This window comes from Pyrus communis, chromosome 10, assembly GCF_963583255.1.
Source record: "Pyrus communis chromosome 10, drPyrComm1.1, whole genome shotgun sequence".
NCBI classification, from domain to species: Eukaryota; Viridiplantae; Streptophyta; class Magnoliopsida; order Rosales; family Rosaceae; genus Pyrus; species Pyrus communis.
In genome coordinates, this window is record NC_084812.1 from 15078618 (window position 1) to 15095803 (window position 17186).

Genomic DNA, 17186 nt, shown 5'->3' on the forward strand with positions numbered 1-17186 from the left:
GGACTCGACTTCACTGTAGCATGATATTGTCCACTTCGGGAGAAAAACTTGTGTGGGGCTTGGCTTGCCACTGGATTTCGTTGAGTGGCACTACAATCCACTCAAAACTCGCCACGTGGCAAGTCTTAAATATATTATTTTATCATTCTTTTATATTTAAAATTTTTAAAATTATTTTTTTAACTAATTAATATATTAATGTTATGTTTCCTTTTTTATTTCTTTCCCCCCTATATTTTTTCTTCCCAAATCCACCCCACACCCCCCCCCCCCGGGCAACTTTGTTTTGCCGTAGATCTTAGGTTTCAGTACTCTCACCCCCTTTCTTTCTTTCCCAGTTTCGCTTCTTTCTTTCATTAAAAAAAAAAAAAAAAAAAGTTCTACACCCACTCCAATTTTATCATGGAAAGCAACTAAGAATCTGTAAGTTTTTTTTCTTTCCTTATACAATAGTTGCTTTGATCATGTGACATGAATAACCCACATATATAGATGTAGTAGGGTTATTTTCTTTTCGTTTAATTGCGGGTTTTTGGGTTCGGGTGAGGTTTTTTGGATTTTTTATATTTATAATATGAATTAGGTTATCTTCTATATTTGCTACCTTCTTTATTATGAGTCTTTAATTAATATATTAGTCTAATCTTTGATTTTTTTATTTTTTTCAATTGATAGGTTGCTGCTGAGGCAATGGAGTTTGAAGAAGATCTGAAAATCGGAATGGTGGTGCATTCAGACGCTGAAGCTTACAGATACTTGGTTGCTTTCCATGATAAACTTGGAGTGGGTGCATAACTTTATTTTGTTTTATTTTATTTTATTTAAAGAAAGAAATAAATGAAACTGGGAAAGAAAGAAAGGGGAGGGAGTCCTATGACCTACGGCAAAACAAAGTGTGGTGGGGGGATTTGGGAAGAAAAAAAATAAGGAGAAAGAAATAAAAAAGGAAACATAACATTAATATATATAATACATTAATTAGTTAAAAAAATAATTATAAAAATTTTAAATATAAAAGAATGATAAAATAATATATTTAAGACTTGCCATGTTGGGGGGGATTTGGGAAGAAAAAAAATAGGGGGAAAGAAATAAAAAAGGAAACATAACATTAATGTATATAATATATTAATTAGTTAAAAAAATAATTATAAAAATTTTAAATATAAAAGAATGATAAAGAATATATTTAAGACTTGCCACGTGGCAAGTTTTAAGTGGATTGTAGTGCCATTCAACGAAGTCTAGTGGCAAGCCAAGCCTCATACAAGTTTTTCTCCCACTTTGGGCCCCGATCACGTCCTTACGGTTTTATTTCTGTAACTCAGACGAGAACTTCCCAGTGGGTCACCCATCCCGGGATTGCTCTCACGTAAACTCGCTTAACTTCGGAGTTCCAATGGAACCTGAAGCTAGTGAGCTCCCAAAAAACCTCGTGCTAGGTAGAGATGAGAATATATATATATAAAACTTACAGGATCCACTCCCCTGGGTGATGTGGGATGTCATAGTATACTTGCCATTTGAAAATTTCATTAAATGGGCATTGATTACTTTGCTTTTTTAAAAAAAGACGTTTTTTAGAAACATGGTAGACCTGCTTCTACTTTTTTTATGTTTTTCTATTGTTACTAACAACAGTTTTTCTCTTAAATTCTTTTTTATTTTTGTTTTACCAAGCACATTTCCAGATTTTCTGATAAGGTTTTTTTTTTTTTTTTTTCCAAAGCACCACAACCTCAAATCAGCAATTAAATCCATAATCCAATGGCTTGCATCTTCTTGCTCCCTATTTGATTTCTTAATTGAGTTGTTAAGGATTTTTGAGTCCCTGTAAAAAAAAGGCAAAAAGAGGAAAAAAAAGGTAGATTTGGATTTGGATCCTTTGTAAATTTTTAGACAGATGTAAAATTGTTGCCTGCCGTGTCGAAACTAAACGGGTCCGTCTTCGGGTCTTTATACAAAAGGAAAGAAAAAAAATCTCACATTTGTGCTCTCTGCTCTCTCTCTCTCTCTCTTGCTCGCCATTGTAGACTCCTTCACAAGGCACCCAGAAATTCCATTTCCAAAGCCACTAAACGAATTGGGACCGTGAAGCAGCGTTGGACTGCAATCGGAGATCGAATCGGCGGCAGCGGCTTACGGCAACCTGGGTCGCGAACCGCCGCGGTTCGGGGTCGGAAGGTAAATCGACGAACCATGCAACTCGGAAAAACCTATGATTTTGATTCTGTGTCTGACATTTGAACCTTTTACCTGGGTTTTAGTAAAGATTACATTTTTTTTTTTTGTTGGGTATAAGAATCTGAGGTTATGGTTTATTGGTGATTGATGAATCATAGTAGTTTTCGAAGCGATGGAGGGTTTAAGGCAACTGGAGGCGTTGTGTGAGAGGCTGTACAATTCACAGGACTCAGTCGAAAGGGCTCACGCCGAAAACACTCTCAAATGCTTTTCGGTGAACATCGAATACATTTCGCAGTGCCAGTACATTCTCGACAATGCCATGACTCCCTACGCGTTGATGCTGGCTAGTTCTAGCTTGTTGAAGCAAGTCACTGAGCAAAAACTTGCTCTGCAGCTTCGTCTCGACATCTGTAAGAATCTCCCTTTACTTATATATGTTTTCTTGGTTTGCTTTGTTGTTTGCATCTTGTTGGAAATGAACAATGTGGGAAATTTGTTGTAGGGAATTACCTTATTAACTATTTGGCTACTCGAGGACGAGAGTTGCAGCCGTTTGTGACTGCCTCTTTAATCCAACTCTTATGTCGACTCACCAAGTTTGGGTGGTTTGATGATGATCGATTCCGGGATGTGGTGAAAGAGTCAATGAACTTCTTGAATCAGGTTATATGACTTTCTGTTAATATGTGTGATGTCTTTGATCTTGAACTAAATTTTATGATACCACGGCATTTCTGTTGCATTATGAGCAGTATTCCCAAGAAAGGCTATGAGTAAGTAACGATGACTGTGAACAAACTGGCCACTGAATAAAAGTACTGTAAGGAAACGCCATCAACAAGAAACCAGACAACAAAATCATATTATGTTGAAACTAAGCTAAGCAGAATCTCAATCGCCAACATCCTTCCAATTCTCATAGATAAGGAACAACGGTACATCCTAAAACTCGGAAGAAACCGATGACCATTGAAGAGGTCTAAAATGAAACTTTATCTCACAAAATCCCCAGAATCTCACCACCATAAAATGCATGATGTGGAAATTGCCTAGCAGATACCAGCTTTCCTAAATAGGACTGATATGGGAATACGCCCTCTGGCTCAAAATTCCAGCTCATTCCTTCTGACTAGAGGTTGTAAATCAGGTGTAAGTGTAGAGACAAAAACTAACTTTGCTGGGTAATCTCAGCAACTTGCATTACTTCAGCTTCAGCTTCTTTGGGATTTCAGGAAATTCCTTACTTACCCCGTTCTTTCATTTTTTTTTTTTCTTTCTGATTAGAAGCAGTTCTTATCTAAATTCTGTGGTAGTTGTTGGATTGTTAAAGCTATTACATTGGCTATTTTGTTTGTAGTGGACGGCTTGCTTGTAATTGCTTGGGCTTAATAAAATTTTATTTTCTGTAAAAATCAAAACTCGGTATGTATAGGAAATTTAGATTACCATACCGTATTTGTTTCCAGTCATATCATTGATTGAGAATATAACTGGTTTATAGAAAGCTGCATCGATCTACAACATCACCTTATTTGTATCCATGATTGCATTGTTTTTAACACATTGTGGCCACATGATCCGTGGTCTATCATTCTGGAACTTAGGAATTAATTATTAATTGGTTATCTTCTTGTATATGTATATCTCTTACTATTGCTCTATTCAAGGCCTTGTTTTTCTGTAAGTATCTAAAATTTTTATTGTCCGTTGCTTATTTTTACCTAACTCAATTTTTGGGATGTTGCATGCACTTTTTATTTTTATTTTTTATTTTTTATGTACAACAAGAGTCAGACTAGTATTTTTCATGAGCCCTATATTGCACATAGCCAACTTTTGTCTTCCAGTCTGTCAAACTATTTTTTGAAGTATCACATCAACTGTATTGCTATGTAGAGTGCCAGCTCATTTATTAAGTTACATTTTCAGTTTTCTAATGTTACGCGATATCTATCTTACCATCTTTAAGTTCATGTGCTCCATTTGCATTGTAATATTGCTCTCTTAAAACTGTAGAGGGAACAGAGTACAGATAACTGAGTAAATTTAACTGCTACTACTGAGTGATTCAAGTGGTTGTGTTGCTTTTTTTTTTTTTTTTTTTTTTTTTTATAATTTTTTTATATGTTCTCTGTCATTATATCTTTCAGACAAGTGTAACTCATAAACAACTTGTTTACCAGGCAACATCTGATCACTATGCCATTGGTTTGAAGATATTGAACCAGCTCGTGTCTGAGATGAGTCAGGTTAGATTGTAATTTGTGCCCCTTTATATCATCATTAATATGAGAGATTACTTTTTGGTTACAGAAGATTTCCACTCCATTTCCATTATTTCTTGTCTTCCTGCAACTTGTGTTTGAGTGAGTTGAACCACATATCATCCTGAAGTGTCTTTAGGGCATCATCACATGGATAGATGACAGTGTACGGTGTGAATATTTCTAATTTATTTTCTTGTTCAAGAACACTGATAGAAGCTAGTTGAAGCACTCAAAGTTTGTCCTTGGTCAAACATCTATAGGCTTGTTGTTTTTTAGCTAATTTCACTATTATTTTGGGGTTATATTTAACTTTCAAATTTTTATAAGAATTATTGAAGTTTTAACTTGGCTATTAACATCAATGTGCTTGTTTATTTTTTATTTGAGTAACGTTTGCTTGTTTTTCATTAATTGATAAATGATCAGCCTAATCCTGGGTTGCCTTCAACACATCATCGGAGGGTTGCGTGCTCCTTCAGGGACCAGTCTCTCTTTCAAATATTCCAAATATCTTTGACTTCATTGCATCAATTGGAAAGTAATGGTAATACGTTGGCACTGGCGGTTGTTCTAAACCTATTTTGATTAACCCCTTACCACCGCTATTTAATTATTGTAATTCTTGGTTTATTGGTATTAATGCTGTTTGATTTTGTGGTGCACAGTTGCAAGTCGATTGCAAGAGTTGGCTCTTTCGCTTTCACTTAAATGCCTATCTTTTGATTTTGTTGGGACCTCAATTGATGAAAGTTCTGAAGAATTTGGTACTGTTCAGGTATTATCCTTGTTTCTTTTGGATTGTTAACCATTCGAAGGTCTGTCGATTAGTCTCGTATGCAGTGAATCATAACTAAGTATTTAACTGGTAATCTTATAGATTCCATCGGGTTGGAAGTCGACATTGGAGGATCCTGCTACACTTCAAGTCTTCTTTGATTACTATGCCAATACAAAGCCCCCTCTTTCAAAGGAGGTTAGTATATGTGATTTTTCTTCTTAATTAATTGCTGATGATTTCTAGAACCTTCTCTAATTAGAAAATAGAAGAAGCAAAGAGAACTGTCGCTCGTGGGATAATTTATTGCTGATGCTACATGTATTGTGAATCAGATCCTTGTCATAATGGCTAATTTATTGCTGGTGCGAGATATTTTTTTATTAGTCTCGATTACTGCAATCACATACAGTCATGCATGTGCAAGTGTACAGCGGTGGAAGTTCTGTCCTTTGATATCTAAAATGTATCTGTCTTTGTTTGTTGGAGTAAAAAGTTTCTTTTCCTACCATTTGAAATTTTATGTTGTTATTGTTCATGTGTTTTCACTGTTTAACATCTTAATCAAGTTTTTACTATTGTTCTTTATAGGCACTGGAGTGCTTGGTGCGACTGGCTTCTGTTAGACGTTCTTTGTTTACTAGTGATCCTGGCCGTTCAAACTATCTGTCCCATTTAATCACAGGAACCAAAGAAATCCTACAAACTGGGCAAGGTGTTGTTGGCTTGGCCTTTTTTTTCTTTCTTTCTGTTGATTGTCATGTATCTTACTCCAATTGTGCTGAATGTGAAATAATTTGTTTGTGTGCTGGAATGCGTGCTTTCCTGCATTTGTATATTTTTGGTAGTTACTAACTTCCTAGATATTTTTTAAAGAACATTTTAAATATGATTGTTTTCCCTTTGTGCTTTTTTTACTGACTCTTGCATGAACAACCATGGACAGATTTGTACCCGTCTATGCTGCACAGACACGGGTATGGGTGCCCAATACGATACATCAATTAAATAATATATATAATAAAATAATATATAATATGTCATATTACCACTCGAAAAAAATAAGTTCATCATAAATTCATACTTCATAACATAAAATAAATCACAAAGAGAAAGATTCATGTTCATCATAAACCATATAGAAGAGAAGAGAGGAATGACTTTAAAATGAACTTTTGAAAATTACACTTTGGCCTTGCCTTGTTCTAAATTTTCAAAAACATCCCCCAAAATTACAAAAACTGAATAACCCCTTGCCGTATCTTTACTGTGTCCTTTGAGTATCGTTGCCGTTTCTCATAGTCTACAAGTCTACAAAGTAGAAAAAGTGGACAATACTCTATTTTGCATATCCGCTATGTGTCAGACTGTATTGCGGGGGCATCAGTAGAAACTCACCCTGGCCCAAATTTCAAGTATCGGTGCAACGAAGATACTTTGTAGTTGTCATTTATTGGTTGGTCCTAGGATTCATATATATAATATGCTTAAGGTGGATTTTATCTGAATTTTAGACACTTGTCAGTGACTGTGCTAATACAACCCTAAATTTATGATTTATTAGTGTGTGTTTTCTTTAATCTGTTGGGTTTTCGTAATGATTTGTTTGGACTGGAAATCAGGTCTTGCTGATCATGATAATTACCATGAATATTGTCGTCTTCTTGGACGATTCCGAATGAATTATCAGGTAATCTTTCTTCCTTTTGGTAATTTTGACTTCAATCTTTTTCTCTAGTATGAAATACCCTAGAGTCATTTTTGGTATCTTGGTAACTCATTCAAATGAAGCAAGCTTAATGAATGTTGCATGCTTGTAAATTACTCTCTAAATATACCTACATTTTTCGTTTTGGATTTATATTTATATGAAATTGATTTGTACCTTGAAAAGGTGAAACTTACGCTTTACGCTTGTAGTTTTGATTTTGACTTTACGTAGATGGTTTGTAATTTCTTTGTGGTGATTATGAAATTTATTTTCTGGTATGTAATCTTTCCTTGAGTTGATCTAGTTTACTGCTTATGCTTATTTAACTTCTAAATTTGTCGCAGTTGTCAGAGCTTGTGACTGTGGAAGGCTATAGTGACTGGATACGTTTAGTAGCAGAATTCACTTTAAAGTCTTTGCATTCTTGGAAGGTTGAATGTCTTTCACCACTTTTTTCCTAGCATTAGGAAAAGAATATTGCATACTAAGCCGTTGAATGAAAACACTTCCACGATAAGTCAGTCTCACCCTTTCCTTTGGGTGGGCCACTGATCTTCCATCATATTTTATATCGTGCAATTTCCTAAATCTAATTTTTGTAGATTTTTGGGTTTTGCTTCATCCCATGTGAGTCTTGATCGGGCTTGCAATCCCTGACATTCTGTTTACATTAATCTTCAGTTGCTTATCTGCATCTAGTCGTTTATTTTCAGTTGTAGTTACTCTTATCTTATAGTTTCCAGTTGTCACTTCCGCTGTTTCTCTGACACAGACTCTCTCTCTCTATCTCTCTAGTTGTCCTAATGACATTTACTGCCATTATACATGAATATCACTATCTATGGTACCTTATAGTGCCTGGTAGCTGGAACTAAATATCCAGGTTGAGAAATTGCAACTTGCATTACTGAAACTTGTCTTCTTTTCAGTGGGCCAGCAGCAGCGTATACTACCTTTTAGGACTATGGTCTAGATTGGTGACATCTGTACCATACTTGAAAGGTGATGCACCCAGCATGCTCGATGAATTTGTTCCTAAGATTACTGAAGGTTTCATCACATCAAGATTTAACTCCGTGCAGGTAAAAACCAAAACTTTTTCTGGGCCAGTACTGCAATTGTATGTTCAAATTTATGAAAGTTCTCTATATCTTCTCACTATTTTACAGGATGGATTGCTTGATGATCTTTCTGAGAACCCTTTAGACAATGTTGAACTTCTTCAAGATCAGTTGGATTGTTTTACACAAGTCTGTAGATTCCAGGTTTACCTCTACAAATGTTATGTGCTTCTCGTTTTCAGTCTGAAGAAGTTATGGTTTTGCAATTCGTCAAATAAACAATTTTCTATTTGATAAAAAAGCATTTAAAATACATATCTTGACTTAGACGCGTGGAACTGATCTGAATTTGTCAAAGTTGCCTCCATAACCTTCTCTCTTTGGTTGCAGTATGAAAGCAGTAGTTTGTATATAATAAACATAGTGGAGCCTCTTTTGCAAGTCTACACGGTATGGGCATTTATAGTGAAGGATGCCTCTTGGAAATTGGAAAGAAAAATTTCTGGACTTCATGTCTTTAATCAATTCTTCTGACTTGAATAGGAAAGAGCTCGAGTTCAGACCAGTGATAACAGTGACCTCTCTGTTATTGAAGCAAAACTTGCTTGGATTGTTCATATAGTTGCTGCAGTTCTCAAGATAAAGCAAAGTACTGGGTGCAGGTAAAGAAAACTAAACAACTTTATTGACCAAAAAATCCTGCTTTTACTCCTCTTCATTCATCCTGCTTTTCCCTTCATTGCTACCATGGAAGATTTTTTATGTTTTATATTTTTCCTTTGCAGTGCCGAGTCACAAGAAGTACTTGATGCAGAACTTTCAGCTCGCATCTTGCAGTTAATAAATGTCACTGACAGTGGGCTACACAGCCAGGTACAGCAGCAGCAATTACATCTTTCGGTATATTAGATATAGTAATCAAATATTTACCTTCTGAATCTAGATTTTTCTATCTTTCTCTGCCTAAGATGGTACTGTTTTTATCATGGTTTGATATAAATGAAAGGGCGCACTTTAAAACTCTGCTGCTTTGGGCTTCAAGCACTTTGGTTAATATATTCAGCCAAATTACTCGGTGTTAAAGAGTGATATTCAACTTTAAAGATTGCCTATTTATTTATTTTTTTCTTCATTGGTGGTGCTATCAAAATTAACGAAAACTGTTCAACCCTGGCATTGGCAGAGGTATGGTGAAACAAGCAAGCAAAGACTTGATCGTGCAATTCTTACCTTTTTTCAACATTTTCGGAAGTCTTATGTGGGTGACCAGGCCATGCATTCTTCGAGGGTAAGTTTTTCCTTGCATTCTTTAAAGTATTGCTAGCATTCTTCTTGAGGCTTCTCCATTTGTTGCAGCAGTTATATGCTCGCCTTTCTGAGCTTCTTGGACTTCATGATCATCTTTTGATGTTAAATGTCATTGTTGGCAAGATTGCTACAAACCTGAAATGTTATACGGAGGTGAAATCTTTTTCATGCTTTACTCACGTTAAGTACATTTGGATATTATTTTGCATTTTGTAGCCTGAAATGTTATACGGAGGTGAAATCTTTTTCATGCTTTACTCACGTTAAGTACATTTGGATATTATTTTGCATTTTAATTCTTGCCTATTTTCAGAATGAGGAGGTCATTGGTCACACCCTGAGTTTGTTCTTGGAGCTGGCGTCTGGGTTAGTTCTTTTCCTTCTGTATATGGTTTGGAACATTGGAGTGCTTGTTGGTTTAAGAGAGCCTATTTTCCTTTATCATATTTTGCTTATTGTAAGGCTAATTATTTTGCAGATACATGAGTGGCAAGCTACTCTTGAAGTTGGATACTGTCAAATTTATACTTGCCAATCATACTGTAAATCCAAATCTGAAATATCTTTCTTTTGCATTTACACTTTTGATTTGAATATCTTGAACAGAATCCTGTATTTCGTGTGAAAAGCTCTCATTTTGAATTTCTCTTTTCAGAGGGAGCATTTCCCTTTTCTGGAAGAGTATAGGTGTTCTCGCAGCAGAACAACTTTCTATTACATAATTGGCTGGTTAATATTCATGGAAGACAGCCCTGTCAAATTTAAATCTTCCATGGATCCACTTTTGCAAGTACTCTCTCTCTCTCTCTCTCTATCTCTCTGTCTCTCTGTCTCTCTCTCTCTGCACACATACAAACACAAACATACAATAAAAAAATGTTTCATATGTGCATGCTGCAGAATCTGCATAGATGTTCCTGTGTGTTCTTTAAAATGCTTAACTACACACACTAAATACTGTCAAGTTTGGTATTGTATGGATTCATTTCAGTTACTCCTGTACATATATGTGGTACTTCAGGTTTTCGTCAATCTGGAATCAACTCCTGATTCAATGTTTCGTACTGATGCTGTAAAGTATGGACTAATTGGGTTGATGAGAGACCTTAAAGGAATTGCCATGGCCACAAATAGGTAAGTACTTTTTTATTTTCTGTATCGAATTTATAAGGCTTAACAGTTTCTTTTTCTTATGCTCTTCTTTAATATCTTCAGTCGCAGAACTTATGGCTTTCTGTTTGATTGGTTGTATCCTGCACACATGCCACTTCTTTTGAAAGGAATCTTGCACTGGTCCGATACACCAGAGGTAAAGGACAATGTTAACTGCTTTTTTTGTCGAAAAATTCAACAGAGTTCTGCATTAGGTGGTTAAGCAATTATCTAAAATTTCATACTTTGAAATTGAACTTTTAGTACTAGTTGAAGATTTCTACATTTTCAGAAAGCTTTTAAAATAAATGAATGTCTTTTGAATCGTAAGTCTCTGCTTCTTGTTTGCATTATAGTTTTTAGCTAAGAGATCAGGTAAGGTTAGATAATATTTTATTATTTTGAAGCATATTAAAATACAATGGAAACAGGAAGCAGATCTCTCTCGGCTACATTTTATTCCTTCTTATTTCTTGCAAAGTTAATTTGTGTTATCTTCTCTCAATATTTTCCCAATAAATGCTGCAGGTGACCACCCCTTTGTTGAAATTCATGGCTGAGTTTGCATTCAACAAAGCCCAACGCTTGACTTTTGATTCATCTTCTCCTAATGGAATACTTCTTTTTCGAGAAGTCAGTAAATTAATTGTTGCGTATGGGTCAAGGATTTTGTCTCTTCCAAATGTTGCAGATATATATGGCTACAAATACAAGGGAATTTGGATTTCTTTAACTATTCTTACAAGAGGTGAGTCCACTAACCTCTTGTTTCTTGTAACAGTAATCACTTTGTTGAATCATTAATTGCATGATTATTCACTAGGTATACTTGTATCTTTATTCAGTTCTGAATGGTAAACTACTTTTTGAGAATGTTTTATCAGCTTTGTATGACATTTATCACTCTGTTTATTTGCACTTCTTGCATGTATATTCTTGAACATCTGACATATTGTTGTGGGTTTTTTCATTATTTCACTTTGGTTGGAAAACAAAATTCATCTGAGCTGCTCTCAAATGGTGTAAATTGTAGTCTGCAGATAGTTAGAATCATATTTCTGGGTGCAGGATAAGCAGTAAAAACAGCCTAGATCTGATGAAGGAAGGTCTGGCAAGAGCATGAATAAATCGTAATTTATTAGTTGGCTAGTGGACTGTTATCTTTTTTGGTAATCCTTAAATTGTTTACAAATTTGGTGTTGCAAACTTGTCAATCTCAAGTTGAGAGTCTTGTGACTAATGTGGGTACGCAATGAAGGTTGTTTATGGTTTGTTGGTTTAGAATGGTGGTCATTGTGACTAAATAATATGATACTTATGCTTTAAAAAATGGTTAATCTTTTTACTCTAGAAAGTATTGATGGAATCATGTAAGGTTTTAGCAATTGGATTGAATTTAGTGCAAAGTTTAGCGGCTGTTTGGTATCCTTCTTGGATCCAATTTTTGTTTTTGAAAATAATGTAGTGAGTACTAAGTAATTTAGCTTCATCTTGCAAACCAAAAATTAAATACAAGAAGGATACCAAACAGCCCTTTAAAGATGCTGAAACATGTATCATTGTTTAAAATAATTAGAGGAAACCCATCTATTTGCTTAGTTCAACAACCAAGCTCAAAGTGAATGGATTGGAATTCCTATAAAGAAGCTGATGATTATATTGTGTTTTTCAAATGCCATTTTTTGTCTGTGTTTTAGGAAAGCACCTCAAGTTGTTTTTTCTTTTCCTTTAACTGTTGTTCTTTCCAAATTGAAAACAGCAAACAAAGGAATAAAGTTCTTTTGCAAAGTTGTACTTTCAATTCATTTCTTGACTCTACCACAACATTGTTGGTACTAGTTTTTAACCAGAAATCCTGTAGTGGCTCTTCCCCTGCTTTCCTTGTTGAATTAAAAAAAGGAAATAGCTCCTTGTACAAATGTTATGTTATGAGCTGATTTTAGGATTTTTTTCAAATGATAGCTCTTGCTGGAAACTATGTCAACTTTGGGGTGTTTGAGCTATATGGTGATAGAGCGCTTGCTGATGCACTTGATATTGCACTGAAGATGACATTATCAATTCCTTTGGCTGATGTATTGGCATTCCGCAAGGTACATTAGCTTATGTTTGTTAGTCTTCCTTGCATCTATTAGTTTTGAGTACCCGGTAGGAGTTGTTTGATATGATTTCGACTGCGAAATGAAGGTGAATATATGAAACAAAAACTTGAAATTGAAAACAACTTAAAATGGTTTTTTTTTCTCCTGGTAGTTTTCATTTTTGTGCACTATTCCTATCAGTGCTTTCAGAGGCTAAAAACTGTTTTTCTTCTCAATTTCTAAGAAACAATGGGAAATGAGAAAACAGTATGGCTCTGAACACTAAATATGCAATTTATGAAGTCTGAAATTTATGCTATCCTATTCTTTAGTTTGTCCTTGCTAAAATTCTATCATGCTGATGCATTTTGACACTTTAAGCTCTTACTGTGCTTACTCGATTCAGATAAATTGCAGATATAAGGCTCTTTAATTTTATCTTTCTTTAAGTTATTCCTCTTGCCTAAAATTTGGAAGGTGGTCTTTATTGGAATTTCTTACTATTTGCAGCTGACAAAGGCCTATTTTGCATTCTTGGAGGTTTTATTCAACAGCCATATAGTGTATCTACTGAATCTGGATACCAGTACTTTTATGCACATAGTTGGGTCCCTTGAGTCTGGGATTAAAGGTTTCGATACAGGAATCGCATCGCAGGTATGTGTTATGCCTCTATTCTCTTTTTTTGGTCAAAGTTATGCCTCTATTCTATGGACGAAATAACTCTTCATCGTCAATTGCATGTCTCAAATTTAAGGCTGCACTTTCAAAAAATAACTTATTACTGAACCATTTTTTTGCATTTGTTATCTTCTGTTTAGCTCAACTAGAAGGTCAGATAGAATAATGTGTACAAGCAAAAATAAAACTAACCTGAAATGTAGAAATCATCTTGTGCTATCAAGGGCACAAGTCGTGTTTTGGGAACAAGTCGTGTTTTGGAATAAATTGCCAGGATTTGTACTCCCTCAAGTCCAATTCTCACCCTACCCTCATCAGTCTTTGGAAACTTTCAGGAGGTTACCGGTCAGGCAGTGGAAAAACCCAAAATGATGAACAGTTGGCCACTGCTAAGTGCGAAGTGTTAAACTTCCAAACATCAAACACTGTAGAAGTTTTTTAGAAGTCTAATGTTAAAATTTATGGAAAAAGTTATTGCGCTGGAGAACTTTTTGGTGACATGATCCTGTGTTACAAACTGACCAGTTTTTGTCTGCATCTGCCACATTAATTTTACATTTTTTTTTCATTATTCAATTTCAAACTTTACCTTTTTCTCCAGTGTGCATCAGCTGTTGAAACTTTGGCTGCTTTCTACTTCAACAACATAACCATGGGTGAGGCACCCACATCACCTACTGCAGTCAATCTTGCTCGTCACATTTCAGACTGCCCCAACTTGTTTCCAGAAGTAAGGATGCTTATGCTGTATTACTCTTTTGTTATCTGTCTTAGAATCTTTGTTAAGATGTCCATTTCTTGTGGTTCAGTAATTGTAATTTTGTAAATATTGACATGGTACTATCTTTATCCATTAGATTCTGTTACTGTGCCTTATGGTTATCTTTGTAATGTTTTTTTTTTACTGTTTTTCCATCATAAGTCAGACTCATTTCTAAACTCTGTCAAGATCTATCTTCTTGGACGTTTACATATTGAAAATGCATGGATTTTTGTTGACCCAAAAATAATGATGCAACTCGGTAGTAGTTTTTTTTTTCAGTCAGCTATATAAGGTGACACTCCAGAACCTTGTCAGTGCTTATCAAGTAATCAATTAAACTGAAACGATGGCAAGTTTGATATACTCAGTTTTTTAATGGCATTGAACTCCTATAGTCACATAATAATTTGTGGAAATCCATAAGCCCAACCGGATTGTAAAGATGTGTTTGCATTGTTTTAGTTCAACTAGTCCCATGCCTGGACTTGTAAGTCATAAGTGAGAGGTCTTAGGTTCAAATCAGTGGATGGCGAGTTCGATACCAATTTTTCCCCCACCGCATAGTGTAAATATATTGTTGTATAAAAAAGTGTTTGTGTATTTCTTATCCACTTCTGTGTATTTCACTTTTCTTTTTTAATAAATTGTTATAGTTTCTTCTCAAAAAAAAAAAAAGTGTTTGTGTGCCTAACCCTTGGGAGGATTAGGTCGAGATTAATGTATGCTCTTGGGGACTTCGGTTTGGGTTTTGCTTGAAGATATGTAAAGCTATTGGGAAAAAATGTTTATATGTCAAATTTATGCATGAAATAGGACTCCATGCATGCAATGTGAATTAAATTTGCTTACGCTTTTTGTGGTTATTCTCCATAGTTACTAAATTCTTTTGGTTATGTGACTGATCTGAGTCATTTTATTTGTAAAGGTACTGAAGACGCTGTTTGAGATTGTTTTATTCGAGGAAAGTAACAACCAGTGGAATTTTAGCAGGCCAATGCTGAGCTTGATACTTATTAATGAGCAGGTAGTATTTTTATTTGAGTGCATATATATTGTAACTTGTTCAAGTCTTATGTTTTTATCTTTTGGTCAGATTGTTCAAGTCTTTGTCTGCAACATCGTTTTTTAAATGCCTCTTTTTAATCAGTTCCACCTTCACATGATTGCACCAATAAATTTTCTGTTCAGTGTGTACGTGCATGTGTTCGTGTTACTGCTTCCTGAAGCCATTTTTAGCTTTTAGAAAATATTTGGAAACAGTGCAGCTCCGTCTCTCTTTTTCTCTCGAACTGTAAATCTTGGTTCCACATTTTATGGTGTTTGTCTTTTATAATGTAAGACATTAGAATATTGTAAGTTTGCAGCCTGTCTTAGCAGTACTTATACTGTCCTTTACTCTTCCTTGTGTCTCAGTAGAGAAGTTGCATTTTTGCATCTTTTGTTCAACTCCTTGTGGTGGGCCAACTTGTTTTAGCACGGTTTAGCTGACAATACATATTATTTAGGTTGTATTTTATGCGGCTTTTTATTTTTAATGAGAGAGAGAAATAAGTGAGGTGGAGAGAGTAGATAGAAATAAAATGAAAACCTTACCGAACTGTTGGATTTCTTTGCTACAAATTTCAAATTTGCATTTGCTGGAAGTGGTTCTGTATTTGTCTTATCCTTTTTCACTTCTGATGGCTGTATTTGACTGAAAGATGGTGTCTGACTTGCAGATATTCTCCGATTTGAAAGCTCATATCTTGGCTTCACAGGTTAGTTGTGCCTTCCACTCTTGATTGTTTGAGTTATATAATGGAATAATAAAAGACTAAGCTAATGTGATGGGTGAAACCTCAACTTCTGAGTTTGAGCAACGCTGAATTTACTGTTTAGCTGTTTTAAATTGTTATTGCCACGAGTACATGTACATGACACTTTGATATTGGCCTGCAGCAAGCGGATCAACATCAACGGCTTTCCCAGTGTTTTGACAAGCTTATGGTGGATGTTACTAGAAGCTTGGATACAAAGAACAGGGACAAGTTTGCCCAAAACTTGACGGTATTCAGGCGTGATTTCCGGTTGAAGTAACTATGAAGTGTACGTCTAGAAGATTTTAGAAGAATAGTTTGCCGCATACTTCTAGCTGGAAAAAAAAATGGAAACTCCACTGGGAAAAAAAAAAGGAGCTAAGTTTGAAGCTCTTGGGCTGGTGTAACCGGAAGCTGCAGTAGACTTTGCGGTGGCAGTATTGTTACCGTAGTGCTTGACGAGGAACGATACCGACGTTTGCCTTACTGGTGGTTTGTAGAAGATAGTGGTGGGGTTTGACATGTAGAAAATGGCCAGTTCTAATATTAGTAAACCAATTCTTTTAGAAAAAAAAAAGGGTGTATATCTTGTCAAGTTTTATGTTTGGGGATGTATGGTCAGTTGTAAGTTGATCTTCTGTACATTAACCTTTACATATTCTTTGTATTTGTTGATAATAGGGGGAAAGAAAAATAGGTTTAAAGGATTGTTCTTGACTCTTGGATCTCCATTTTCGTTCTCGGCATTTTCCGGTTTCATGTAGAATTCGTACCTAGAATTCGCATGGGGTGAATAGATATTTGAATTTGCCAATGTTGTCGATTAACTTGTTATTCGATAATGGGGCACTCGATATGTCATTAATTTGTTATTCATATTGTTGATATTATGTTGATATTGTGAAGAAAAAGTAAACAGTCAATGGATGAATGTGATGAACTGTGCCAATGTGAGAGACTTGTTAAAATCTAGGGGTTAGAAATGATAGGATGCAAAAGCAGGGGTTAAAGTGGTACTTTTGTGATAATTTAGGAGCATTTTGATAATTAAGTTTTTTTTTTTTTATGGGAACAAAAAAGAATCTTGCATTCTGTTTGGATGAGGAAATTTAAAATTACTAGGAAATTTTAAAATGATGGAATTTTATTGGTTAGAATTTGTGAATTTTATCATTTGGTTAACCTAAGAACAATGGAATTTGAATACGGAATATGTTATTTTTAAGTTCACCCTTGCACATTTGGAAATTACAAATATTTATGTGGAATTTAAACTTGGGAACTGAATATCTCAAATTTCAAGTTTTTTTCCATGCAGAAATTCTAAATTTCTATGTTTGTTAATCCAAATAAGGGAATTGATGCATGTCATTTATAATTTCTAACTTTTGTCAAAATTTCAAA

At 35.0% G+C, this 17186-nt stretch overlaps 1 protein-coding gene across 3 annotated transcripts; it reads left to right on the forward strand.

Annotated features, from left to right (window-relative positions):
- Positions 1-1863: 1863 nt before the first annotated feature.
- Positions 1864-16499, forward strand: LOC137747205 (uncharacterized). 3 transcript variants are annotated; one of them, XM_068487268.1, is made up of 29 exons: positions 1864-2184; positions 2343-2597; positions 2690-2850; positions 4371-4436; positions 4881-4998; positions 5120-5229; positions 5332-5427; positions 5821-5944; positions 6852-6919; positions 7285-7371; positions 7870-8022; positions 8110-8205; positions 8392-8451; positions 8545-8663; positions 8787-8874; positions 9185-9289; positions 9358-9462; positions 9623-9675; positions 9788-9851; positions 9965-10099; positions 10331-10443; positions 10525-10618; positions 10990-11209; positions 12424-12554; positions 13053-13199; positions 13825-13953; positions 14912-15010; positions 15705-15743; positions 15925-16499. In XM_068487268.1, the coding sequence occupies exons 2-29, from the start codon at positions 2357-2359 to the stop codon at positions 16060-16062; spliced, it is 3159 nt and encodes a 1052-aa protein (XP_068343369.1). In that variant the 5' UTR covers positions 1864-2184; positions 2343-2356; the 3' UTR covers positions 16063-16499. The 3 variants fall into 3 exon arrangements, with proteins under 3 accessions (XP_068343369.1, XP_068343371.1, XP_068343370.1); XM_068487270.1 differs by having other exon boundaries at positions 9361-9462; XM_068487269.1 differs by having other exon boundaries at positions 2346-2597.
- The last annotated feature ends 687 nt before the right edge of the window (positions 16500-17186 follow it).